Below are 27,617 nucleotides of genomic sequence, written 5' to 3' on the forward strand. Positions count from 1 at the left end.
CCCTTCTCATCCAGCAGTTGTTGTCTGTCACTCTTCACTCGTCAACGGTCTTCTGGAAACAACACTTAAAACCCAATGGTTGTAATTTATTCCACTGTCTGCGAAGACACCCAAAGCTATAGTCCATGTCCTCCTGTGACCTTTTGGCTTGAGGGTTCATAATCCCTTGGTTTCCCTACTGCGAACAGATCTTGAATGATTTTCTAGCTGGTTCGCTTACTATCTAAATAGTTTATCTTTAAAATCCAACTTTGCTTTTGTTCTGAATCATATTTTCTTGGCCGTTTTGGCAAAATCCAGAGCCTGAACTCCTTATATTAAAATGGAGTGCTTTCAATGAGGCTTCTATTCCTGTGTGAATTAAACACTTTGCAATACAAGCTCAGTTCCCATTGCACATCACTAGCACAGGAGCTGAGAGGTACTGCAAAGTGCTGACACATTGTTTATGTTTATGCAGTCCAAATTATGAAATGAGCACATGGTGGCACATGAAGTGAATCTGCACAGGAGCAAAATGCAGTTCCAGGAGTCAGGTGTCATTCCAAAGGGGTGAACAGGTGAATAAAACAATACCCTCAAAGAGACAGGACACAACTAAAGAACGGCTGCAGTTTATGTACTGACATAGGAGTGGGGAGCCAGTAGTCCTCCAGATCTTGGACTCCAGCTCTCATCAGCCACGGCCAGCATGGTAAGAGATTATGGGAGCTATAGTCCATCAACATCTGGAGGGCCACAGGTTCCCCATCCCTGCACTAAATTGCACCTTTACCCCCATATGATCTGGGTCAATGGCACATTAAACTACAACTCCTTGCATTTGCTCTTGGGGTCAAAATAAGCTACAGGACAGGGGAACCTCAAGTCCAGGGGCCAAATGTGGCCCTCAAAACCTCTCTGTCTGGCTTTCAGGACTCTCCCCATGCCATACTCCCTTCCCAGATACACCCCCTTCTGGCCCTGCTTTGCACCCTTGAGTGTTTTTGCATGGCTGGAATGTGCACTGTGAGTGAACTCTAATGATGTTTCTTGCTTCCCTGGGCGGAGAGGGGTGCGTGAATATGCGTACTCACCCAGCCTATTGTACAAAGGAAAGTTTTACATTTGTTGCTCCACCCACTTTTTCTGTGGCCCTGCCCACTAGCATGTGGCTTCTAGAAGACTGCCCAGAGGGGAATGTGAGGTATTTCCCTAGAGCCCATGAAGCCTTTGAGCTACACTCCCTACCCACTTGGTTGTGAGGTAGAAAAGGTGGTTACATTTTTCATCCTTGAAAAGTATGTACAGCTGAAGGAGGAAGTTGGAAGAGTGACACTCTTTCCCGCTACCTTTTCCAGCTCTGTATCCTTTTCAAGACTCAGATTAATTCTGCTGGATCTGACTTTTTCTCAAATCCCTTTGGAAAGCCAAGTGTGTGCACATTAGGGATGGAAGAACCCGTCAATTCCAGTTCTCTCAGTCTGCTTAAATTGTCAACTCAGAACTAGAGATGTAAAGAACTGTCAGTTTTGGTTTCTGTCCATTTCTCATTTTTCCATGCTTAAATTTAATTCCCCACATTTCTTCAGCAATTTGCAATTTTTTAAAACAAATCCTCCTGAAAATTCTTCAGCATTTTAGTGTGAATTTCTCCAGTAAACACATTTTATAGGCAGCTTTGACTAATGCATACATTTTTGCAAACAAAATTTCCTAATATAATATAGCCCAGGACCAGGTTACTTGGGTGTCTGCCTTACCTCTGTTACACCCAGTAGGCCACTGTGTTCTGTAGGAGAGTTTCTACTTTGAGTCTCTAAAAGATCAGGGGCCTGCTCTACAGTAACTCAGAGCAGGACATTTAGCGTAGCTGCCCATTTTGTGGAACAGTGTCCCTGTTGAGACGTGACAGGTGCCCACTATCTGCGCTTTCCAGAAACAATTGAAGGCATCTTTGTTTTAAGAAGCATTTTCAGCCGGATTTTTTTTTGGGGGGGGGAGTTTAGGTGTCTGCTTTGGGTACTTATTTGTAATGTTTTAAAACCTGTTTTTAGGGGGGGTGTATTGATTTTAAATCTTTTCTTAGTTGTTTTTATTTCAGGATTGAAAAGCACCTTGAGACTTTTATGAAAGGTGATTCATACATTAATATGAATCTACGGCCCTTGGGGAAGAGGTCATAGCTCAGTGGCAGAGCATCTGCCTTGCATGCAGAAGGGCCCAGGTTCAAGCCCCTGCATCTCCAGACAAGGTTAGAAGAGAATCCTGTCTGAAATCCTGGAGAGCGGCTACCAATCAGCATAGATGGACCAATGGTCTGACTCAGTGTAAGGCAGCTTCCTATGTTGCTAATAAATTAATAGCAAGTGTTGGGGAAAGGTTTGTTTGCCAAAATTCTGTATGAGACTGCTGTTTATAAGCAGGGGGCAGATGGGGAGGAGGGGAAGACAGCAACCCCAGAATTTGGCTAAGTAGTAGTAGATTTACATTGGAATCCTATGCAGGTATTGCATACTCAAAAGAGAAGTAAAATTTACATTTGTGGCTCTTTCTTCATTTTGCCTCTGGCCCCGCTCACCACTTCCATGCGGCCCTCAGAAAGTTGCCCAGCAGGAAACGTGGCCCTTGGGCTGAAAAAGATTCCCCACTCCTGATTTTGGAAGACCTTTATTTGCTTACAGCTGGTACAGCACAGTGGGGAGGAGAGCCTGGCTGGGAGTCCAGAGTCTGTGAGTTCAAATCCCAGCTCATGTCTCCTGGGTGTCAAGGACCAGCTAAAGATCACCCCCACAGTGAGTGGCTCAGGGGTTATGTGCCCTGCCACCTGTGCAGCCGTGGGCAAGCTGCAGAGTCCCAAGGAGCTCAGTTGCCCCCCAGCTGGCAGTTGGGGACAAGGAAGGGGCTGGCTTGTGCAGCTGTGGCAAGCTGAGCAGGCTCTAGCCAGCTGAGGAGGACTAACCTCAGAGGGAGGCAATGGTAAACCCCCTCTGAATACCGCTTCCCATGAAATCCTTATTCATAAGGTTGCCATAAGTTGGGATCGACTTGAAGGCAAACCATTTCCATTTTTATTTGCTTATAAAAATATTGTGCTTGTACCCTTGGGTCATTTGGGTTTTTAATGGCCTATTTTCTCTCCGTCTTTCATCCTGTGTTGACTACACAGTTTCCAGTGTCTTCTTCTAGGAACTATGAACCAACATTTACCCTCCCTCTTTTCTAGCTCTTTCTCATCTTTGGTGAGGGAAAGGGCTCTTTCTGAAGCTACAAGGTGCCCCCTTCTGACACATGCACTCCCAAGCACCCCAGATTTTCCCCCTTCCCACCATGCACTTTTGTTGACAGCTGCAGTGACTATTTTGAGCCTTGTGTGTCTCTCCTGAGGATCTACAAAGGAGGGGGTCAGGGGAGCTTGCTAACAACATATCCAGAATTACACTGAGCCTTTCACACTGGATTTTATTTCATTATTCTGACAATTTCTTACCTGGGCCACATTCACACCATACATTTATTCCACTAATATTCCACTTTAAATAGTCATGGCTTCCCCCCCAAGAATGATGGGAACTGTAGTATGTGAAGGGTACTGAGAGTTGTTAGGAGACCCCTATTCTCCGCACAGAGCTACAATTCCCGGAGTGGTTTACTAATCAATCCCTTTTCAGGAAACTCTGGGAACTGCAAGACTGTGAGGGGAATAGGGCTCTTCTAACAACACCCTTCACAAATGACATTTCCCAGCATTCTTTGGGGGAAACCATGACTGCTTAAAGTGAAATAGTGGAATAAATGTAGTGTGAATATGGCCCTGGTAATTTGCACATTATATTTGATCTTTTACATGACGTACAAGCTAGTTCTGTAATCCTAGTAGAATACAGTGCAAGTTTAGCCCTAATTTTCATGATAAATACCAGAAATAAATCAGTTTGCAAACTTGGGAAGCCAGAAAATCACGAGTTTTTTGCTAGCTGCAGCTGCTCATGTGACACGCATCCCAGCGTGTAGTGCGTTCCCACCCTTTAGGTGGCTTTTGTTTTTGCCTGATGAAAATTGTACTGGTATTCCGGCATAGGTACAGGTAGCAGTATTTCCTACACATACCTCTGTGTCTATACAACTAAAAAAAAGTCAGATGCTAAAGGGGGAGGGGTTGGATGGTGAGATCTTACACCTCCTACACAGTGGGAAACTACAGCAAGCATGTTCATAATGGATGAGGGATGAAAACAAGACATTCATTGCAGCCGTATGAAAGACAGTTGTGCAAAATGCCAGTATATCAGCTGAAAAAGCTACTGTTCCTTAATGCAACAGGTACTGCAGCGTGAAAGGAATTTTAGAAATTGGAACAGAAGTGCTACCATTTTAATCTGTTAAACTAATGCAATAAGCCCCATGTCGGAAAGCAGCCTGAAATGTCCATCTTCTAAAAACACTTTAAATGATGTTCCATTGGATAAGCAAATGGTGAAAATATATTATTCATATTTTAGGGGTGCTGAGCGTTGTTTGGAGATCCCTGTTCCTCTCATGGAGTTATTCCCAGAGTTGTTTCACAATCAATCCCTCTTCCCATGATACGACAGTTTTAATTGTATAGTGCTGAAGAGGCCTTAAGTCCATTAAAGTCAATGAATCTACTTTCAGTAAAACCTGCTTGAAGGTTTTTACTATATAGCATGTTAATTCACAGTACAACCTGATGTACTTTTACTTGCAAGTCAGTCCCATGGTGGTCATACTGGGTTAGACTGCAATGCTCTATACCAGGTATGAGAAACCTTTATCCATCGAGATATTATTTAACTCCAGCTCCCATCATACCCGATCATTGGCCATGCTGGTTGCAGCTGATGGGAGTGGTAGTTCAGCATGTGGAGGGCCACAGGTTTCCCACCTATTCAATACACATTATTTATTTATTATTTAATTTGTATCCCGGCCTTCCTCCCAGCAGGAGCCCAGGGCGGCACTTCGGAGTAGATCCCATTGAACTAGACATATTTCTAAGTAGATAAGCATAGGATTGCACTGTTGGCATGAAAAAATAACTTGAAATTAGTATTGCACATAGCAAAATGCAGACATATACAATTATCTCACGCGGTAATTTTTATACACACAGAGTACATGCTATTTCCAACATGTGTGTATCATGGGCATTTTTTAAAAGCATCTATCTACTGCTAAGAATGTTCAAAAGACTTCACATACTTTTATCTTATTAAGCCTATAGGGTAGGGTTGTATTATCCCCTTATCAAGAATATATGAAGAATCTGCTGGATCAGGCCAACGGCCCCTATAGTCCACCATCCTGTTCTCACAATGGCCAACCAGATGCCTGTGGGAAACCTGCAAGCAGGACTTGAGCACAAGAGCACTCTCCCCTCTTGCGATTTCCAGCAACTGGTATTTAGAAGCCTACTACCTTTGATCCTTCGTGGCGCAGAGTGGTAAGCGGCGGTAACGCAGCTGAAGCTCTGCTCATGGCCGGAGTTTGATTCCAATGGAAGGAGGAAGTCGAATCTCCGGTAAAAGGGGTCAAGGTCCACTCAGCCTTCCATCCATCCGTGGTCGGTAAAATGAGTACCCGGCATACACAGGGGGGTAAAGAAAGGCCGGGGATGGAACTGGCAATCCCACCCCATATATATGGTTTGCCTAGTAAACGTCGCAAGACGTCACCCTAAGAGTCGTAAACAACTCGCATTACAAGTGAGGGGACACCTTTACCTTTTTTACCTTCAACTGTGGAGACCAGAGCATAGCCATCATGGCTAATAGCCTTCAATAGCTTTATCCTCCATGAATTTGTCTAATCCCCTTTTAAAGACCTCAAAGCCTTTATGGGTGAAGGGGGCTGAGAAAGGTTAATGATCTCTTAGTACAAAACAGTGCTGATGAAAAGTCATCCTTTTTTGCCTAACCTTTAATAGAACATAAGAACATAAGAAGAGCCTGCTGGATCAGGCCAGTGGCCCATCTAGTCCAGCATCCTGTTCTCACAGTGGCCAACCAGGTGCCTGGGGAAGCCCGCAAGCAGGACCCGAGTGCAAGCCTCCTGAGGCTTCCAGCAACTGGTTTTCAGAAGCATGCTGCCTCTGACTAGGGTGGCAGAGCACAGCCATCATGGCTAGTAGCCATTGATAGCCCTGTCCTCCATGAATTTGTCTAATCTTCTTTTAAAGCCGTCCAAGCTGGTGGCCATTACTGCATCTTGTGGGAGCAAATTCCATAGTTTAACTATGCGCTGAGTAAAGAAGTACTTCCTTTTCTGTCCTGAATCTTCCAACATTCAGCTTCTTTGAATGTCCACGAGTTCTAGTATTATGAGAGAGGGAGAAGAACTTTTCTCTATCCACTTTCTCAATGCCATGCATAATTTTATACACTTCTATCATGTCTCCTCTGACCCGCCTTTTCTCTAAACTAAAAAGCCCCAAATGCTGCAACCTTTCCTCGTAAGGGAGTCGCTCCATCCCCTTGATCATTCTGGTTGCCCTCTTCTGAACCTTTTCCAACTCTATAATATCCTTTTTGAGATGAGGCGACCAGAACTGTACACAGTATTCCAAATGCGGCCGCACCATAGATTTATACAACGGCATTATATCGGCTGTTTTATTTTCAATACCTTTCCTAATTATCACTAGCATGGAATTTGCCTTTTTCACAGCTGCCGCACACTGGGTCGACATTTTCATCGTGCTGTCCACTACAACCCCGAGGTCTCTCTCCTGGTCGGTCACCGCCAGTTCAGACTCCATGAGCGTATACGTGAAATTCAGATTTTTTGCTCCAATATGCATAATTTTACACTTGTTTATATTGAATTGCATTTGCCATTTTTCTGCCCATTCACTGTTTGGAGAGGTCTTTTTGGAGCTCTTCGCAATCCCTTTTTGTTTTAACAACCCTGAACAATTTAGTGTCGTCAGCAAACTTGGCCACTTCACTGCTCACTCCTAATTCTAGGGGGAGGTATTGATCACATTTATCCCACACTGTAGTTCTCAAGTGGTCTCCCATTGAAGCACGGACCAGATCTCTATAAGCACAGCAATGTTGCTGCATCACATGCAGGGATGAGTCATCTTTAGCCCTTCAGATGCTGTTGGGTATTTCCAAAGCCACTCATCTCATTGGCCCTACTGATTGGCGCTGATGGGAATTGGGAGTCCAGCAACTTCCGGAGTGCTACAGGATCTCCATAACATCTCTCTCCCCCCTCCCCCCGCTTTTCTGCTGAAACCTCTCTTTTAGGTGCGGATGGTGCTATGTAGGGACCAATACTCAGAAAATGAATTCACTATTAGCATTTTGTTTGTTTATTTTTATTACATTTATATCCCACCTTTCCTCCAAGGAGCTCAAGTTGGCATCCATGGTTCTCCTCCCTCTCCATTTTATCCTCACAACAGCCCTGTGAGGTAGGCTAGGCTGAGACACTATGACTGGCCCAAGGTCACCCAGCAAACTTCATGGCCAAGTGGGGATTTGAACCCTGGTCTCCCAGGTCCGAGTCCATCTGTGCCAGCAGCACGGCCAATGATTGGGGATGATGGGAGTTATAGTGCAACAACATCTGGAGCATTAAATTGGCTATCCCTGTTTTAGATACATCTTCACATGTAGTTCCATTGTAATGTTAACTGTTCCTACATATTCTGCCTAAAGGTTGCTGGACTCAATCTTGGAAGAGCTACTTATCATTTTAAACACTGTACTCAAGAGAGAATGCCTCAGGGTACAGCTTGTCCTATCACAGTGTTGCAGGTAGGGTAGGTCTGCTTTGGCCCTCCAGGTGCTGCTGAACTACAACTCCCATCAGCCCCCAGCAAGCATGGCCAAGGCTGATGGGACTAGTAGTTCAGCAACATGCAGAGGGCCAAAGGTTCCCTATACCTGCTGTAGGGGAATCTCTTTTTTTTAAAAAAGCAGGATTTGCCCTCTTTAAAAAGTTGCAAGAGATTTTCTTAGGTATGGAGGACTTGACAACCTAATTTCAATCCTGTTTCTCCAGAGGAGTGGGGGTATGACCCTCCAGATGTTGGACTCCATCTCCCATCAGTCTCAGCCGGCACAGCCAATGGCCAGGAATAATGATGTTGCTCCAGGGGAACTCTACAATTTAAGTTTCAGTAGGACTACTGGCTTGTGGCTCCCTCTGGAATTAACAAGTGAACCTCCCTAATCCCCAGGAAGCCCTTTTGCAAATCCTGCAGAGTTCACCTTCTCTTTCAAAGCTTAGGCACCCACCCACCCCGATGCCAAATAGATAAAAGTGATTTCATTCTCCCCTCCATAGAGAAGACGGTATCTCTTTAAGAGAAGATACCAACAGCCCTCCATCCTCAGGAGGAGAGGGGTGGGAGAGATCTTACCATCCGATTGCAACCCTCCTGTTTGCAGCAGCCAGAGAACCACGTCCCCACGGCCGCAGTGGGAAAAGGGGGATAACAAACGGAGTCACCGAGGTTCCCCACGTTGCAAAACAACCACCTGCTATTAATATAAGGAGAGCTGGGCTTCTCCTCTCTGGCCTTCTTTAAGAAAGGCAGACAAATCAGAGGAGAGGATTCTGTTTTTTAAAAAACACCCCTACCACCACATTGGCTAACAATATAATTGCAAGAAGAAAAACAAATATGAGCAATGCACACAAATCCAGCGGGGAATCCAGCAGCAAGACTTCTGGGTGACAGCCACGGTAGGTATTTTTGCAAGGGGGCAAGGCATCAAGCAGAGGGCAGGGGATGCAGCAGCGTGGAAGCCAGCGGCCTATCGCGCACCATTGCAAGCAGGCCTCAGCACCTAAGAGGTAGCGGGGTGGGCAAAAGAAGGGGGTGGCGGCGCGCGCAGATAGGCTCCCCATTCCTGCGCAACCTCTTTCATTATGAAACCAGGCACCGCGCATTTCCCTGCGATCACCTCTAGGGTGCGTGCACCGTTCCTCCGCACGCTCTTGTGCGGATCGAGCACCTGCAAGGCAAGTGGCGCGCGCTTCCGCCTCCCATCCTCGAGCGGGGCGCCCTCATGTCCTGCCTCGTTCCCGTTTCCACGCTGTCCGCGTTGCAAAATGTATAAGGCCCACCTTTGCAAGCCCATCGGAGCGCTCCTTAAAGCTTCATCGGGATCCCGAATAAGTTAATTAATAAGCTAATCAAAGACAGGAGCAATAGTAATAATAATAAACCAGACAGGAAGAATTAAAAGCCGCAGTAATAAAACAAAACGTTTCTCCGGATAAATAAAGCCCAGATAATAACGACAATAATATATAAAAACGCAGCAACCATTGCTGCTTGCTTCAACGTCCCACGCAGCACGCATGAAAAGAAACAAACGCGCCTAGCACACTTCGACCGGTTCTCGCTTTTGCGAGGTTGCCCAGCTCAGCCCGAGAGAGGAGACAGAGCGCGAGGCGCCGGGCTCCGTGGCTTCAACCACCAATGAGAAGCGGCGCGTGAGATCCGCATTGCGAAGAGGAGGCGGAGGCCCGCCCACTTTTCCCCTTCAAGACCCAATCAGAAGAGGGGGCGGTGATTTTTGCGCGAGTGCGCGAGTGTACTCGGGCGCGCTCGCGCTGCTTTCTGGAGGTGCGCGCGCCGGCCCAGAAGGGGGTGTGTCGGCAAACCCGGGAGAAGTAAGGAGGTGGGGGAAGGGAGCTTGATAATGGCGGCCAGGAGAAGAGAACGCTGCAGCGACTCTGAGGTAAAAAGTCGACCTGTTCGGGCCTCGGGTCGGGTCCCAGCTAGGGGCTTCGGGTCCCGGAGTGAGAGTGGCGCCTGGAGCCTCGAGGACGCTTCGTGACAGGCCCGCGAGGCAGAGCTCGAAGCCCCAGGCGTCCCAGTGGCCTGGGCCTGAGGAAGCTCCGGGCTAGCGGCCTGGCCTGTAGGCGCTCGCCGTTGGCGGCTCGACGCCCGACAGGCTTCGCCACCCATTCCTTTATCTCTTTCCACGCCTGCGTGTTGCTCAGGGAGGACGCTCGTGGTCAAACGCGGGACCGTTCGCGTGTTTATAAAGCGGCCGTTCTCACATTACGCGATGGCAAACCCGGGTTGGTTATAGGGTTGCCGACTTTTCGGGGACGAGAGGGGACCCCAAACAACCCGGCCTAGTCTGGCCTTTTGCTGTGACTTTAAGGCATCAGCAGGTGTGGTGTGTGTTTGCATGGAGGTAAACACGGCCACCTGTTCATTCCTGCAGATCCAACGGCGGAGGCAGCCCTGGTTGGCCACCGAGAGTGAACTTAGTAGGCAGATGACCAGCTTTTTGTATGGGGGCCCCTGCTTTTGTCTCCTAATCAGCTGCTCCCTGGACGGCTATTCCCAGGTGGATATGGTCTCCTTGCGGTGTAAAGCTTCACCCGCTGGTTTCTGCAGACAGAGCAAGCTACTGTTAACGTCACAAGAGCAGGCCAGGCTGGATTTTGTCTTTGTCTCCTTCTAGTTTCCCCCCAGGTAATTTTATAAGCAGGTTTTCTGCTTATAAAATGTTTTTCTGATTATTGTGTGTTTTGCAAATAAGTATTTTGTGCCATTCACATTTGGCCAGGTCCATTCAAAACGTACACAAAGAGATGCTTGGAGGTATGGCGGTAGGGAGGAAGGTAGCTGATAAGGGTGCTAAGTGAGTAGGTGCGGCGCTGGAGTCCAAATGGTGCAAGTGGGAGTATTTTGTATAGATGGTGTGTGCATTTCAGTGGACCTGAAATTCATAGAATTATGGAGTTGGAAGATGGCCGTAAGGCCATCAAGTCCAATCTCCTGCTCAATGCAGGAATCCATATTAAAGCATATCTGACAGGTGCCTGCCTCTTGAATGTCTCCAGTGTTGGGCAGCCCAACACTATATTTTATAGCAGGGGTGGGGAAACCTCTGGTCCGCAGGCCAGTCTTGGCCTGCTAGGGGATCCAGTTTGGTCCACAAGGCCATTTTCCCCAATCCATGCCTACCTATTAATCAGCTGATGTCTCTGGGTGACATAGGTGAGGGTAAGTGCGGTTCAATCCTGTTGGGTGCAGCTTCACCAGCGGGTTTCCTGCAGGGATTGCTGGCAAAGCAGACCCCTGCAGAAAGTACGATTGAACTCATCATCTGATGAATGGAGAGTTCAGTCCTGCTGGGTGCTGCTTTGGCAGGGCATTCCCTGCAGGAAATGTACTGGTGAAGCAGACCCCTTCCCCCACCCCTGCTGATCAACTTTGGCAGGTGCGTGGAACTACACCCCATCAACATGATGTTAGGTGATTGACAGATGGGTGGCCCTGTCCACCTGTCAAAGTAAAGATCTGACCCACGCTGCCAAAAAGGTTCCCCACCCATGTTTTATAGGTTCCAGAGGATTACTTGCAGATTATCTAATAAACTTTATTTATTTATTTATTTATTTATTTATTTATTTACATTTCTAGACCGCCCTATAGCAGAAAGCTGTCAGGGCGGTGTACAACAAATAAAATCACAATTAAAATATGAGCAAGTGTGAAAAATATAACATGATAAAAATCCGAAATAGAATTGCCATGAGTTTATAAATTAAATTAAATTAAAATCACCTTTTCTGTCAACAATCTTGTACCTTGACAGTTGTTTTTCCTAGTGAATAGGCTAAAAGTTACCTTCCCCAAAATGAAATTCATTCATTCTTATCCAAACCATAGCATCATAGAATGTGTATGGTATCTATTCTATGCTTGTATGGGCTTGTATGGGAGTTCTGACTTTTGTTTAGTGTCTGTTTTGTAGTTTCTTGCATTTTTATATGCTCATCTTCAGTACCAAAATGTTTTGTTCTTTAAGGGTAGCTGTCAGTCTGTAGCAAAAGTAGTGAAAATCCTGTGTCATCTTAAATGCTAACAGATGTTCAGAGAAAGGGTGGGATGTATAGGTACATAGGTATTTCTAAGGAGAAAAAAAACATGTGGTCTGAAATTACTACATGGGCAGACAAATACAGCCATCATTGCCAGATATGGCACAGAACTGAGAAATGAGCTTCATGATAGGGGTAGAGTGCATATTTATAGTATTGGGATGACAGTGATGGGGTTTACTTTATGATAGGACACAAATGTGCCATACATTTATTAGTTGCACTTGGTTTTTTGTTTTTGTAGATACCTTGACCTTGAAGATGGTGAGTAGCCAGCCAAAGTACGATCTAATACGGGAGGTTGGTCGTGGCAGCTATGGTGTGGTGTATGAAGCAGTAGTGAGGAAAACCTCTGCACGTGTTGCGGTGAAGAAGATTCGGTGCCATGCTCCAGAGAATGTAGAACTCGCCTTACGTGAGTTCTGGGCACTTAGCAGTATCAAGAGCCAACACCCAAATGTTATTCACCTGGAGGAATGCATCTTGCAAAAAGATGGCATGGTGCAGAAGATGTCCCATGGTTCCAGCTCCTCACTTTATTTGCAGGTAATGGAAGAAACAACAATGGGTTACTAGTAAAGAGAGGCAAAAAGAGAGCCAGCTATTCAGTTATACAGCAAGGAAGAGGAGGTTGGAAGTGTGCATACTACAGTGTACTTGAAATGTTTGAATGAAAAGTATTTGATTCTCTGTATTTTCTACAGGTATAGACACTTTGGAAGCTTAATCAAAGCTGTTTGAATCTTCAGGGAAAGCACGCAAAACAAGTGTTCACAAAGCCATAATTGACTTCCATGAGATTGTGAACATAAACTGATTTTTCTAAGCTTTGGCTGTGCTCGAAAGAGGAACTAGTTATAGGAAACCACTGCTAAAAATTCTCCCATGGTCGAAAGTAATAGCTTTCCCTACACCCCAGAATGATCTCTGTGCCACCACAATATTACAGAACATTATTTATGCATGGCAGGAATGTTGGTGGCATTGTAGGACAATGTACTCTTAGGATCATTCTGGGAAAATAAACATTAATAACCCTACTAATATTGGGCCACTTCAAAAAGTCATCACTGCATTAGGAAATGTTATGACCAAACCTCAAATGAAATCTATTGTTTCTGTGCCTTGAATGCATAGTTCAGTACTTCCAAAAGGCTTTGTTATTGTGCACTGTAACAACAAAATCAAAAATAAAAAGCCAGTAAAATAATAAACAAGAACTTGACATGCCAGAGAAGAAAATGTGAGTTTCTGTAAAGGGCAGCAAAATGAGCTTGTTCTGTCTTTGTGCCAAGCAGATTGTGAAAATAGCTGCTTAGCAATCTGCATTTCATGCATTGATGGAGAATGGCAAGAAAATAATAACTTTGAGAACAAAAGCAGGAGCCTCTATAAGTTTTTCTAGTTGTGCATTTTTATTGTTCTGTTGGGTTGAATACCAGGCATTCATCCATGCAGATGGAGGAAAGAGTGTGTATCGGTGTCCCATTAGATGCAAATTCAATTAACAATGTGTTAGTAGTGCTCATAATGGAATACAGGAACTTCAGTCACACAGTGCACCCAAACCATGACTAAGAAAACTTCACTGGTTTGTTTTTATGTTGTTGGTTCACATTATTATTTTAATCAGCCAGCAAAACAGAAATGGAAGCGATGGTTTGAAGTTGGTTTACAAATTGTAGTTGTAGCTGGGACCTCTAGAGTCCCCAGCACCGTAGAAAGGAATGCTGGTCAGATGGAAAATGAAAGCAAACCAGCAGCTCTAAACTATGTTTTGTCTGCATGTTTGGATGTTCAGACTATGGGTTGGGTTCTCAGCTATGGTTAGCAGAAACCATAGTATGGGTTGGGTTCTCAGCTATGGTTAGCAGAAACCATAGTATGGAGTGATGTCTAAGTTGAGCCTTTGTTTCCATGGAAAATGGTGGCTGAGTGAGTTGAGATGATGCCTATAAATGCATGATGGCAGCAACTATGTTTTGAAAATCCTGCTTAAAGAAGAAATTTGGGAGGGTGAACACAAAAGGAATATTTATAAATCATGCCTTAAAAGGTACACTCTTCTGGCATTCCTTTTAGTCAGTTGCTTTCTTACTTGAACCATACTTGCGGAGCAGCTACCTGAACTGTTCTCTTGTTACAGCTTGTAGAGACCTCCTTGAAAGGTGAAATTGTCTTTGATCCCAGAAGCGCCTACTACCTTTGGTTTGTGATGGATTTCTGTGACGGAGGTGATATGAATGAATATCTCCTCTCCCGGAAGCCTAGCCGTAAGACCAATACCAGCTTTATGCTTCAGCTCAGCAGCGCTCTGGCTTTTCTGCACAAAAACCAGATCATCCACCGTGACCTCAAGCCTGACAACATCTTGATCTCTCAAACCAGGATGGATTCTAGTGACTTGGAACCCACTTTGAAAGTAGCTGATTTTGGGCTAAGTAAGGTTTGTTCAGCTTCAGGACAGAACCCTGAAGAGCCTGTGAACGTAAACAAATGTTTTCTTTCTACAGCTTGTGGCACAGACTTCTACATGGCTCCTGAAGTTTGGGAAGGTCATTATACTGCCAAAGCAGACATCTTTGCATTGGGGATTATAATCTGGGCAATGTTGGAAAGGATCACTTTCATAGACACAGAGACAAAGAAAGAACTGTTGGGGAGTTATGTGAAGCAAGGGACTGAGATTGTACCTGTTGGAGAGGCATTGTTGGAAAATCCAAAAATGGAACTACTCATTCCTGTTAAGAAAAAGACAATGAACGCTCGTATGAAACAGCTGATTAAGGAAATGCTTGCTGCTAACCCACAAGACCGCCCAGATGCTTTTGAATTGGAACTCCGGTTAGTTAAAATTGCTTTTAAAGATAGCAGTTGGGACACGTGACCTCTGTAGTACTTTGACCTCTTGGTAGGATTACAATGGTGCAGCATTTTGTGGAAGCAAAAAAAGACTAACTCAAAATTCAAGGTGTCAGGGTTCAGGGTTCTTTCCCCATTGCGTTTCTCTTGATTTTCGTAAACAAAGCTCAAGGTGGCTGTTCTTGTTTCAGTACCATATATGTATATTTCCAAGCTACAGCTGCAATGCTATCCACCTGGCCAGGAAAATTGATTTATTAGGAGGTGATTGCTTTCTAGGAATATTTCAAACATTCCAGTTTCATACTGCAGAATTGGGAATGCCAATGGAAGAGAAGATTTGCATGCTGGTAATGCAAATTATTCAACTTTGTAGAGTAAACATGTATATATTTATGTCTGTATGAGTGACTTTACTCCCCCCCCCCGGTTCATGTGGAGAAAATATCCCCATTATTTATATTGTCTCATATTGAATTGGGTGACCGTGGGTCATCCGTGAATTCCATGTCATAAACATTCTCCACTTTTTTCTTAAAGAAAAAATACGATAGCACAAAATGTGATAAATGCGATGCAAAGGAACCTCTGATTCAAGCACTGAGATACAGTTGGGAAAAACTCTTAGTTTGGGAGGCTGTAATAGTTTGTTTCTTGGCACATTTCAGCAGTAATGTGCCAGCACCTTGGTTAGTTTATTGAGCGTTCAGCTTCAGGTTTTTTTTAGGGTAAAGAAAGGCTCTCTGTTAGATTTGTTTCTAGCTCTCCACCCCCATCTTTTACATTTGATATCCAGCATTAACTTTAATGCAGGGTGTCTTTTGATTAACGTTTTTTTTCAAATGTAAATCATGGGGAAGAAGAAAAAACCCTCCCAAATTCTGAAAATTTTGCAAATATGAAAAATGTTCCTATATCTTGTTGGTTTTGCCCTGGCTTTTAGAGGCTGGTCAAACTAGTTACTGCCCATCTTCTTAGCCAATATTCTTTCAGTCACTTGTTAGTGGTGGTCTTGATGATGCGATATTTGTCTTGTTTGCTTGTTTTGTGGCACAAGGACTGTGAAAGCTTAGTGTATCATTGAACTATCCAGATTCTTGCCTGCTAGAAAATGTTGCCTGTTTGAGGCCGGTGTGTGTGTGGGGATTGTAATAGTGATAATTCTATTGCTCTCTTGTGAGGTTTTTTCTTTCTTAAAAATTGTTAAAACAATTTTAGGTAGTAGATACAGAACATTTGGCAGGACCCAGCTAGCCCTGTGCACAGAGAGCAGGGTACATAAGAGGCTCAGTCACAGGCCTGTATAGCCCCCTCTTCTTCCACCATGCTACCTTTGTGCTCCATTGCTATTGTTTCGTGTGCACCAGATTACAGCTGGAGCATTTTCTCCTTAACTGAGGCCTTCCCTCTCTTGACTTCATATTCTGAAGCAATCGGCAACCTCCGTCTGTCTTAGGCTATTGTTATGCAGGCTACTACCATTTTGCATTTGACTCTCCATGCATAGGGTAAACAAAGTTCCACCCTATGTTGTTTTTTTATTAATATACAGGACTGGATAGCAAAGAAGAATCAAAACTCTGACTTCATGAGTAAATAGAACTTCCAAAGGGAAAGTGGCATAGTATATTTGCGTGTGTTCATTTTATTGTGGAAGACGGCTTTGTTTCAGTTGGAATAGCCTTGATGCTGTCAGCTACAACCTGGAAACCAGAAAGTGAACTGACATTTTTCCCCCTGATGAAATGCACTAGAGCGGATTGTACTTTATCATCCTTGTCTGATACAGCTAGGATGTGAAGCATAAAATTAGAACATGTGTTGGTTTATTCCTAAGCTGGTCTGTCTACATTTAAGCAAGATGCCTTTCAAATGAAAATAATTTCCCTGACATGAAAATTGCATATCCTTTGATCAGGATATATACTTAACAGTGACACAGTGCAATCCTATGCATATTAACTGGGAAGCAAATTTCAAATGGGGTTTACTCCTAGACAAATGTACATAAGATTGCAACCTTAACTGTTTTCATAAAGCCTTTGGAAAATTTTCAGATTGAAAATCTTGCCTAAAATACTTGAAGAAATGTCATACTAATGACCTGGGATTTCACTGAAATAAATGTGGGAAAAATACCTGCTTGTAATAATTGGCATATATCTGCCTGGCTTTCAGTATGATGCTGTAGTATATTATGTCAACTGAGGATTCTATTAATATCTGCCCTTTGACTGCAAAGGTAATACAAAAGCCTGATTTCTTCTGGGCAGTTACAAATAAATGTTCAAAGGCGAAACACTCTTTAAAGCACCACCTGTGCCTTTAGAGACAAGATTATAGGAAAGCACTCCTGCAATCTCATCCTTCACCCAACTTACTTAATAAGTGTGTCAAACAAAAGAACATGAGTTGCAGGAGTTTGATAGTATTGGAGGACTCGAAAAAACAGGAACTCTCAGTCATGTCTGTCCTAACTAGTCTGATTACTGTGTACAATTTCTTGGCACTTGCAAATCCTCAGCAAATCCAGATCTTGGATACATTATTGCATGTGCTTCATAGATGCAGTTTAGAAATTAATAATAGAGCAAGTTATATTTATCGCACAGTAAACCTGTTAATACCCAAAATGCACTGGTTGCTACTTCTTAAAGAGTTTGGGAGGCCTCATCAGGTCACCTCCTTTCATGGTGCTTAGCCCCTTGGCATTGAATGCTAACTTGATTGTTCCATTAGTTATCCACTGAATAATTGTCCCTGAGATCTGTGTGTGTGATTTTTGTTGTTGTTGCTTGTGTTTGCTTTGGGTTCTTGTAAAATCTCTGAAATCAAAACTATTGTAGCAGCTACAAAACAATTCACCAGCGTAACACAGAAGTCGAGATACTCATCAGCACTTCAGAAAGAAAGCAAACTTTAAAAGCTTTTCCTTATAAATTGTAAACTCTATTTTGTGAAGAATTTATTAAAGGGGGGAGGATAAATGATTGTGTAATTTATTGAGTTCATGACTTTAAAAGGAAATAAAGTCTGAATTGAAAGGAATCCTCAAGTTTCATCTGATTTTGTGTGCTAAATATTATTTTATTTCCATGAACTACCCTGATTCTCATAACACAGAATTAGCCACAGATCAGTCCAGCACACAGTGATCCTGAGATGTGGTGGTGACGACCCTGTGAGGAGAGACTGAAAGAACTAGGCATGTTTAGCCTTGAGAAGAGAAGACTGAGGGGAGATATGATAGCACTCTTCAAGTACTTGAAAGGTTGCCACACAGAGGCGGGCCAGGATCCCTTCTTGATCATCCCAGAGTGCAGGATACAGAATAAATAATGGACTCAAATTACAGGAAGCCAGATTTTGGCTGAACATCAGGAAAAACTTACCAACTGTTAGCCGTATGACAGTGGAACCAATTACCTGGATGGGTGTGTGTGTGTCTCCAGCACTGGAGGCATTCAGGAAGCAGCAGGACAGCCACCTGTTGGGTATGCTTTAATTTAAATTCCTGCATTGAGCAGGGGGTTGGACTCAATGCCCTTATAGGCCCATTCTAACTCTATGATTCTAGTTGTATGGCAAAGGTGGGGAACCTCAGGCCCAGGGGCCAAATGCAGCCCTTTTAGCTTTATTAACTGGCCCTGCTTCACATCCTGAGTGTTTTTGCCAGGCTGAAATGTGCGTTTGACCCCTGATAATGTCTCTTGTTTTCTGGATAGAGAGGGGTGTGTGTGTGGAAACTATCCTACAGTACAAAGAGAAAATGTATATTCATTGGTCTGCCCACTTTTACCTCTGACCCCACCCACCACTGGCATATCTTCCCCCCGCCACACACACACAGAAGGTTGTTGAGAAGAGAATGGGCCTTCAGGCTGAAAAAAGTTCCTTACTTCTGTTGTATGTATTAAAATGCTCAGTTTCAGCAAATTTTGTCATATAACTATTATTACTGTTTCCAGAGGCAAAGTGAGACACCTGTTCCCAAGTGGCTGATTCTAGATGCCAATAAGGGCAGCAGAGCAGGGGGAACAAATCTGCCCCATGAGATGTAACCCACTTGCAAGTTCTGCATAGGGAGCGCTGATGATCCGCCCTATAAATACTTGTTCTTCAGGTAATAGTATTCCTGTTCAAGCACCAACAGGCATTCTATCTAATACACAAAGCTTGTTCTGACTAACCAATCAGGTTTAGCCAGAGAAATGCAACATCTCCTACTAATGAGAATCCTGCATAAAGTTTGGGTCCAATAAATGTCTATTGATGTTTAAATAAGCAATTTTGATCACCACTGTTGAGTCTTGTGAAATGAATGGTCTGGTTTAGATACCCAGATTTGCAGCATTGCTCCCGGAGGCCCTGCTTGTAGCCACGGCCAGGAGTGCCTTTTATTGGTGTTGGCTGATAAATGACCTCTGTCTGCTACTAAAAGACAACAGACTTGGCCATTGTTATTTTCCCCCTCCCTTCCCAGTGCTGTTTTCCCTATCTAACCCCCCTGCTGTGCTGTGGCCAAAGGTGCAGGGCTCTTGATTCAAGTCCTACACTTTGATGAGGGCAATCTGTAACATGGGAAGATCTAACAACTGTCTGTTTCAACAGACATCTCTTCAAAGCTTAAGTGTAATGGTGTCCTGCATGTTTCCTATTCTGGCATAAAAACAATTGAATAAATTGAATGTTCTTGTCTTTGAAGGACATGAATAATGAAATAAGAGAGGTTGGATTGGATTTAGGCTGGGGCTCTCTGTTCAGCCAGAAACTGACACTGACCTTCAGCCCCTCACACACTCCCTTTAACCCTTGGGGTGGGTGTGAGGTTAAAATACAAAGGAAAAGCAAGCCCTGAACTCTTTAGAGGAAAGCCTGGGTAAAAAATGCAATAAAGTAAAGCCTCCCTATTCAAACACAGCAGTTAAAACGAAAAGTTTAACCCAAGGGTGTGTTCTTGGCGACCACTCCCTTCTTCAGAAACTAGGTGGGCAGACAGAACTATCCAACCCTCTCAGATGTTGGCTGCATAACTTAGCAGTATGGAGAACATGTATTTGGATGGAATATTGAGGGGGGTGGGGAGGTCCTGAGGAATTAATATGGTGCCTGAAAGAGTCAGCCACGAGACAGATCAGCAGTGCCGATGTCTTCAACTTCTGTAACCATGCTCTTGCTATGCAACAAAAATGAATTTTTGACCAATTTAGTCATTATGGCTTCTACATTAAACTAGCTTTCTCTCCTCTTCCTCCCCCCTGCATCCAGCCTGATGAAGGATTCTGTGGGGCTCAAAGCTTGCTCACTAATTTTGACATTTTTGGTTGGTCATCATAATAAAGGGATGTTATATTTTAATTTATATAACCCGCAGCAATTTATACAACCCTCAGTCATGCATTCTAATGTAACCTAACTCTTCCTTTGCTTGGATGGTATGGTGGATTTTTCTTTGCAAAATAAAAGCTTGTGTATTTGGCATGAATCAGACCATTGGTCCATCTAGTTCAGTATTGCCTACACTGCTTGCCAGTGGCTCTCCAGGATTTCAGATAGGGAACCTTTTCCAGCCCTACCCTGAGATGTCAGGGATTGATGTGGGAACCTTCTGCATGCTCTCACTGAGCTATGACCCTTTGCTCCTGTTCCACTAGACTATTGTGGCCATCCTGACTTCAGCCAAATGACCTATGGAAACAGCAGCATTTTTGTAGTTGGTAAAATGTATAAACTGAGACTGCATACACACTCCTGTTTACTCCTGTGTGCTCCCACCACTGGTTTGGTAAGCAGCGTGTACACATGACAATAGCCACAATTCATATCTAACCTGTATCTTCCCTAGGGATGGATTGATCTGTAAATGTCAGTTCTCTCAGTTTCTAATTTTTCAATCTGAAATTCAGTTATGCACACTTCTGCAGTAATTTGTGCTTTAAGAAAAAATTCTTCATGAAAAATTCAGTATTTTAGTGAGAATTTCTCCCGATAAACAACATCTTTGTACAGTTTTAACTAATGTACCTGTTTTTGCAAGCAAATTCTCCTAGTAGAATGCATTTTTGTATGTTGTTTTCGCTATGATGTATTCATTTTTAATGCACATTTCCCCCTGATAAATGAATTTTTGTAAATAGTGTTGGAGAACCGCATCACAAAATTCATGTGAATTTCAAAGGATGGCTGTGTTTTGGTTCTCACATTGTTTTGAAAAGTGTGAGTTTGATAAATTCGGCTTTAAATACAAGCCAAATCAAATTTCTCCCCCATCCCTAATCTATCCTGTTGACTCTTAGGAAATGTTGCATTTTGATGCGCTTCTCCCCAAATCAGTTTCCATCAGTACTGAGAAAAAGAATGACCTAGCTGTGCTTTAAACTGGTAATGTGTACACACCCTGGAATGGTGATGTGATGAAACTTGCCATCAATTCACGAAACCTAAGAGAAAATGCTTTGCAAATAGGTATCAAGATTTTGTATCTCCTCTCCTCCCCCCATGTATTACATTTATATCCCACTTTTCCTCCAAAAACCTCAAGGTGTCATACACACTTCCTTCCTCCCCTTTTTATCCTCAAAACAATCCTGTGAGGTAGGCTAGGCTGTGATTGGCCCAAGCTCACCCTGCAAGCTTCATGACGTAGCAGGGATTTAAACCTTGGCCTCCCAGGTGCTTGTCCAACACTCTAACCACTATATTATGCTGTTTCTCTTGTAGTGTGACTCTGCACTGACATGTCTACACTGTATATGCCTGCAGGCATCACATGCAAGGCGTTGCTTCTGCAGAGCTGGTGTTGAGAACTTTTCCCCCGTTCCTTGTTTCGATTTTGTTTGCTTTCTGTGTGCATTTCAAATGGTGCTCTCTCCTGTGCACCAGCCAATCAGGGCTTCTGTCTGAAACTGCAGAGTAATGATAGACCGTTGTTTTGTGTGGTTAGTTAGATAAACTTTAAGAGGAAGCTGAACAGCAGCTGAGGCTGCACCTTTTTGAAATGTTGCCTTAGTTTGTTTGTTTTTTAAGTCACACTGTGTTCCTCAGCACTGTTGAATTCAGAATCTTTGAGGGGGCTGTAGGTTTGCCATTCTTGATGAAGTGGTTTATGTGTTAGTTTGGTCTTTGAATTGTTTAAAAATGTGTAGATTTTTGCTAAGGCTTTGAGTGAGATAGGAGAACAACCAAACTGCGTGTGTGATAAAGCAGCCGTATGTGTACAGCAGACGTGGCAATGCTTACACACATGCGCGCACAGCCGTAAGTGGAGTCTGATTTTTACACAAAAGAGGTGCACAGGTGGATCTGAACCATCATTTCCCCTTCACCTTATTTTCCTGTCCCTTTCCTGAGTGAATCTGTCAATTTTATTTTCTCTCAGATTCTCATTTTTCTAGCATTAAATTCAGTTCACATTTCCATAACAGCTTGCAATTTTTTAAAAAAAAGTCCATGAAAATTCACTTAATTATGCAAAATTTTGTATGCAGTTTTGCCTAATACACACATTTTTGCAAAGCCATTTCCCCTAATACAATGCACTTTTGCATGTTATCTTCATCAACAGATGCAGTTATCTGCACACTTTACACTAGTATATGTATTTTATTTTGATTTTGTTGTACACATTATGTGGCTGGAGAACTGCATTGCAAAACTGGGAGAAGTGTGAATTTCAAAGGATGAACCTGTTTTGCTTCTCATATTGTTTCAGAAAGTGCAAATTAGGTAGTTTCAACTTTAAATGCAAACAATCAAATTTCTCCCCATCAGCAGTTCTTTAAAACTCCCAAAATGGAATAATAATAAATAATAATAATAAAATTTAATTTCTGTGTCGCCTATCTGGCCAACGGCCACTCTAGGCGACGTACAACAGTTAAAACACAGTAAGACAAAATACAATGGTACAATATAAAAACAGTAGAAAAACAATACAGCAGCAGACTAAAGAATTCCTTGGCATGTGTAAAAGGCCTGGAGAGTTATGTTTTCATAATATATTAACAAATGTGCTAACTGAGCAAAGGTGTAAAGCGCAGCCAGCTTCTGGGAATGACAGCAGTACATAAAATGGCCACAAGGGGGTACACTCCCCTTATATTTGCTTTAAGCAGTCCAAAGGTTCTTTTCTCTTGCAACAATTCTATCCTTGACATACTCTTTTAATTGTTCGAGTCTGTTTCTTGACTACTAGAAGATGAGGGTACATAGACGGAAAACCTCAAGGCAGAGCATACACTCTTTTCACTTTGAGGGTCAGTTCTAACCCCTTGCAGCATTTTATGATTAGAACAAAACTTAGCTTTCATCATTAAGATATCTTGGTTGTTCACAAAAGACAAAATGCTCTTTTAAGTAACTCAAGAATTTCAATTTCCATTGGACTCAGGTCCATAACTAAAGTGCAGTGGATGGGGGCAGGGGAGCAAGACAAGGTAAGCATAAGGATTTAACTGGGATTTTAAAAATAAACATTGGCCTGCACTATTTTAGATTTCTCTCTCTCTTTGTATTAGGAATGGGATCCGTTGACCGGTGCCAGTTTGAAACCATTCCGTTGACCTAACAGGTCAATATTGTTTCAAGTTTGTTCTTTGTCCTGTATTTCCTGCTTTTACCTATCTATATTTTCCTCTCGAAAATGGATATTAATAGCAATAATTTTAAAGAAATATTAATAATTTTAAAGGAAATATCAGTAGTTTGGGGGGAAATGGCCTTGCGGGCCAAATTGGAGATTCTCCAGCCCTGTCCTAGGTTAGGTAGAAAATCCAAATGGTGTCATCTCCTTTGCTCACTTCACCACTATCAAACCCCCATCTCAACTCTGTTCTTTTTTAATGCAGAGAGGTGGGAACTGGTGCCCTCCAGACATTTTGGACTACAACTCCCATCATCCCACACCCATTGGCCATGCTAGCTAGGGCTGGTAGTTGGAAGATTCAGGACAGACAAAAGAAAGTAATTTTTCTTCAAACAGTGCATTATAGCACTATGAGATTCACTCTCACAAGAGGCAGTGATGGCCGGATGAGGCTATCAATGACTACTGATGAATATGTTGTACTTCTACTGTTGGAGGCAGTATAGTTCCGAATACCAGTTGCTGGAATCTGCAGGAGGAGAGGGTGCATCTGGTTGGCTTCTATGAGAACTGGATGCTGGACTAGATGGGCCACTGGCCTGATTCAGCAGGGCTCTTCTTACACTGTTATGATGTGAGCTATGGTTCCTTGACATGTGCAGGTCCACCAGCTCCCCAACCCTGCTTAAATGGGAACCAAAATGTACCACCTGGGAGGACCATCTCAGATCCAGATGCTACATCTAAGAATTTTGAAGGGATCCTTTAACCCCTTGGACTTGAGAAGAGGTTGTGTATTTTATACTTGGGTATCTGTACAAAAATGTAAGGTGAGAATGCCCCCCCAAGATAGACACAGATGGACCATTGGCCTAGCTGTGCCCTCTGCTGTGTGTGGGAAAGCAGATCAAAAGGGAAAAGTAGAAACTGGTCTGTGCTGCCAGCTCACAGCATGCTTACGGGCATGGTGTTTGGAAAACACTTGGGGAAAAAATAGTTTTGCCATTCATCTCCAACACTGTCCACTGATACAAAGGCCGGAATACAAACTTCCTGTGTTATGCTTATTAGGATAGAAGATTGGCATTCTGCCTTAAAACAATTTTAAAAGTGGTTTTATTAATCCTTCATTACATTACACACTTAATTGTACATAATAACATTTATCTACAGAAATTCTTAACAAAACCATAATCTACACATATAAAAACAAAAAATCAAGTTAACAAGCAGAAGCATTGTAACACATTCAAATCATTTCCAAGTACATTTTAAATGTACGTTCTGGGTCTAAGGCGAGATATTTATCTGACACAAGCCAGATCTTCATTCCAGGTCTGGTTTTAGAGGCTGGGCTGCATAATATGCTATGACTGCAGAAACACAGCACACAATTGAAGAATTCTAGCTTGATGGCTAAATTCAGTCAGCATTTAGTGAAACTTAGCTTGGACTAGATGGATCTGATGTAGCAGGGCTTTTTTGATTACCTTTTGTTCACCTGCAAAGCTGGAATTTACTCTTGGCTGGACCACGGCTGGTATGCAAAGAGTCTCAAAACTATAGGGATGGGGGAGTTCGTGTTTCAAGGCAAATCTATCAGATTTGCACGTTCCAAAACAATATGAGAACTGTAACACAACTATCCTTCCAAATTTACACCTATCCGAATTTTGTGATGCAGTTCTCCAACCAAAGAATGTTTATAAAAATGCATATATTAGGGGAAAGTGTGCATAAAAAGGAATGCATCAGTAAAAATCACAGAAATGCATTATATCAGGAGAAATTGCTTGCAAAAGTGTACATTTTTCAAAACTGCATACAAAAATGTGCTTGTTAAAAGACATTAAAATGCTAAAGAAATTTGCACTAAAATTCTGAAGAAATTTCACTAGGATTTTTAAAAAAAATCACAAATTGCTACAGAAATGTGGAGAACTAAATTTAAGATTGGAAAGATTAGAAACGGAGGGAACAGAAATTCACAGATCCTTCCTTGACATTTGTGGATGTTCCTGTACAGTAGGTTTAGATTATATCCATTGCCTATTGCATGGGTACTAAAGCAGAGCTTGGAAGATTACTTTTTAAAAAGAATGAATTACAATTACTGTTACATGGCCCCCAAAAGGAATAAATTACCATTACAATTACAATTATTCTGAAAGTAATCACTACAATTACACTTAAGTTACTTTTAAAAAAAACTAGAGTGCCTACAAGGTGCTGGCCTTGGCTGCTGCACACTAAGTCACCTAAAACATTAAAAATAAAAACACACACACAGAGGTAGTAGAATAACTCTTTTTATCCATAAGATAGCAATGGTGATCTCTCTGCTGGTAAGGGAGGTGGGGAGGGAGGCAGAGGCCACTACTCAGATCTTTGTACGTCAAACCAAGTGCAACCCCCCCACACACACACACACACTCAGCCAGCAAGCATAATCTCTCTCACTCAACCACCTCCTGGACCCTGCCCTGCCACCAACTAAGGGACACTCACCCAAGCAAACATTTTCCCCTGAGATGCAAAACGCAAATGCAGCAAAGTAGCTAGGGAGGGTAGAGGCGGTGGCTTTGCGTGCCAAGTGCAAACACAGTATTCACATACACACACATTGTCATCTTTCACGTCTATAGTTCTTTACCTCCATTCTGCTGCTGCCTCTTCTCTTCTATCCATGTTCCTGCCCTCCGGCTCCTTTCTCCCTCCACTCCATTCTTCTCCACCACAATCCATTTTTTTAAACAATTGTTTTCTCCACTCCACCCCTATCCCAGGTCGTCTCCTACCTACCCACAGAGCACAAGGGAACAGAGATGCTGCACAGAAGCCCAGTTCAAGCCACATGATTTTCATCCACAAATCAGAGGAGCAGAAGACTTCCCTTGCTTCCCCCCCCCCCCAGAAATGCCCCAAAGTAATGCTGGAAACATTACAATTACTCCTCAAAAGTAATAGCATTACTCCTATTACAATCAAAATGTGAAGGAATTGCCACTTGTTCCTCAAAAAAGTAATAAATTATGCATAATCCTTTTTTTGTAACTGATTAGTTCCAAGCTCTGTACTAAAGCCAGGACAGCAAGAATGGATTTTACGTGCCTTCATGGTAGCTTAGAGACTTCTACTTCGAGACTGGAAGGATAAATACCCATCATCTATTATGCAATGGTCTGAACAACTTAACATCCTTGCTACATTTTAATGTACTTTCTATAAACACCAGTTTTGCTTGGATACCTATTTGGACATTTGGGTGGCATAGATTGATTGGTATGTGTAAACTAAGGGAGATATACTGATGTTTAATTTATTGTTAATGTGAGATGAGCTTTTTTCTTTTCTTCTGTTCTTGTATTTTTTTACCCTTTCCTCCTTTTCTCTCTCTTTGTTTCCCCTCCCTTTTCCTTAATAAATTTGCAATTAAAAGTAATAATTTTTAAAAACCCACAAAAGCCTGGTGGAAAAGATTTTTTAGGTAAGCTGGAATAGCCAGAGAGCTGGAAAGCAACTTAAACATCGATGATGCAATGAACTGTAGGATTTTGGGGTAGTGACGATGATGAAGCATTTGGCATTGATTTGTTGAGCTGGCCAAATGTATGATATTGTTTTCAATGTGTGGTGCACATGGGCCATAGTTACATATAGTGTAGCAACATATATGACATGTCTAAACAAAAAGAAAACATTAAAAGTGGAGTTCATGGATACATTATGACCTTGATCATATTTACATCAGTACCGTACATAAATCAATCATATTTTGTTCTCCAGGTATCGTGAAGATTTCACAAAGAGAGATGTGTTGACTGGATAAAGAAGCACAACCATTAATTGATGTACAATTGCTAAGAATTCCATCACTGTAAAGCAATCAATGATGGGGAATATATCATCACAGACCTGTTCGTAAATGTAATAAAGTTATGCCAGATTGGAAAACAAATTGAGTTTACCTATGCCTCTTATTAATCTAATTTGAGGTATATTTCCCTCCCCCATGAAATTACAATTTCCCACACATTTTTATACTGACACAGTCAATTCCTTAGCTCCCTCTTGATGGGAATCCATTCATTCGGATATGCGTGTTATTCACTTCTGCCTTTGTGAGTGTTTTGCTGTGCTGAAAATAAAAAGCCATTGGAAACTGAGATGATTCACATTGAAGGAGGCGGCAGAGTCAGGCTATTTCAAACCCTTGTTTGTTCTTCTCTGGCTTGCTAGTTCCAGCGCAGAGCCTTCACTTCCCAAAAGTAGAATTTGCCAAGCCTGTTTGTTGTGTCCCTCA

General features: G+C 42.8%; 1 protein-coding gene and 1 long non-coding RNA gene across 5 annotated transcripts; both read left to right on the forward strand.

Annotated features, from left to right (window-relative positions):
- Positions 1-8,408: 8,408 nt before the first annotated feature.
- PDIK1L (PDLIM1 interacting kinase 1 like) lies at positions 8,409-27,223 on the forward strand. 4 transcript variants are annotated; one of them, XM_061597130.1, is made up of 3 exons: positions 8,409-8,700; positions 12,113-12,414; positions 27,101-27,223. In XM_061597130.1, exons 1-3 carry the CDS (start codon positions 8,646-8,648, stop codon positions 27,107-27,109), a joined length of 366 nt encoding a protein of 121 aa, XP_061453114.1. In that variant the 5' UTR covers positions 8,409-8,645; the 3' UTR covers positions 27,110-27,223. The 4 variants fall into 4 exon arrangements, with proteins under 4 accessions (XP_061453114.1, XP_061453110.1, XP_061453112.1 ...); XM_061597126.1 differs by lacking the exon at positions 27,101-27,223 and adding an exon at positions 14,015-17,778 and having other exon boundaries at positions 8,555-8,700; XM_061597128.1 differs by lacking the exons at positions 8,409-8,700; positions 27,101-27,223 and adding exons at positions 9,520-9,704; positions 14,015-17,778.
- LOC133370591 (uncharacterized) lies at positions 22,992-26,228 on the forward strand. The gene is made up of 3 exons (XR_009759167.1): positions 22,992-23,165; positions 23,247-23,299; positions 26,101-26,228. It is a non-coding gene; the product is annotated as an uncharacterized LOC133370591 (long non-coding RNA).
- Positions 27,224-27,617: the final 394 nt, after the last annotated feature.

This window comes from Rhineura floridana, chromosome 15 (assembly GCF_030035675.1).
Source record: "Rhineura floridana isolate rRhiFlo1 chromosome 15, rRhiFlo1.hap2, whole genome shotgun sequence".
Classification (NCBI taxonomy): Eukaryota; Metazoa; Chordata; class Lepidosauria; order Squamata; family Rhineuridae; genus Rhineura; species Rhineura floridana.

Bases quoted from the DNA above. Each gene is read 5' to 3' on its own strand.
- PDIK1L (XM_061597126.1), top strand. From the start codon at position 8,646: ATGCACACAAATCCAGCGGGGAATCCAGCAGCAAGACTTCTGGGTGAC. The intron at 8,701-12,112 runs GTAGGTATTTTT...TTGTTTTTGTAG, and splicing joins ACTTCTGGGTGACAGCCACG to ATACCTTGACCTTGAAGATG. The intron at 12,415-14,014 runs GTAATGGAAGAA...CTCTTGTTACAG, and splicing joins GCTCCTCACTTTATTTGCAG to CTTGTAGAGACCTCCTTGAA.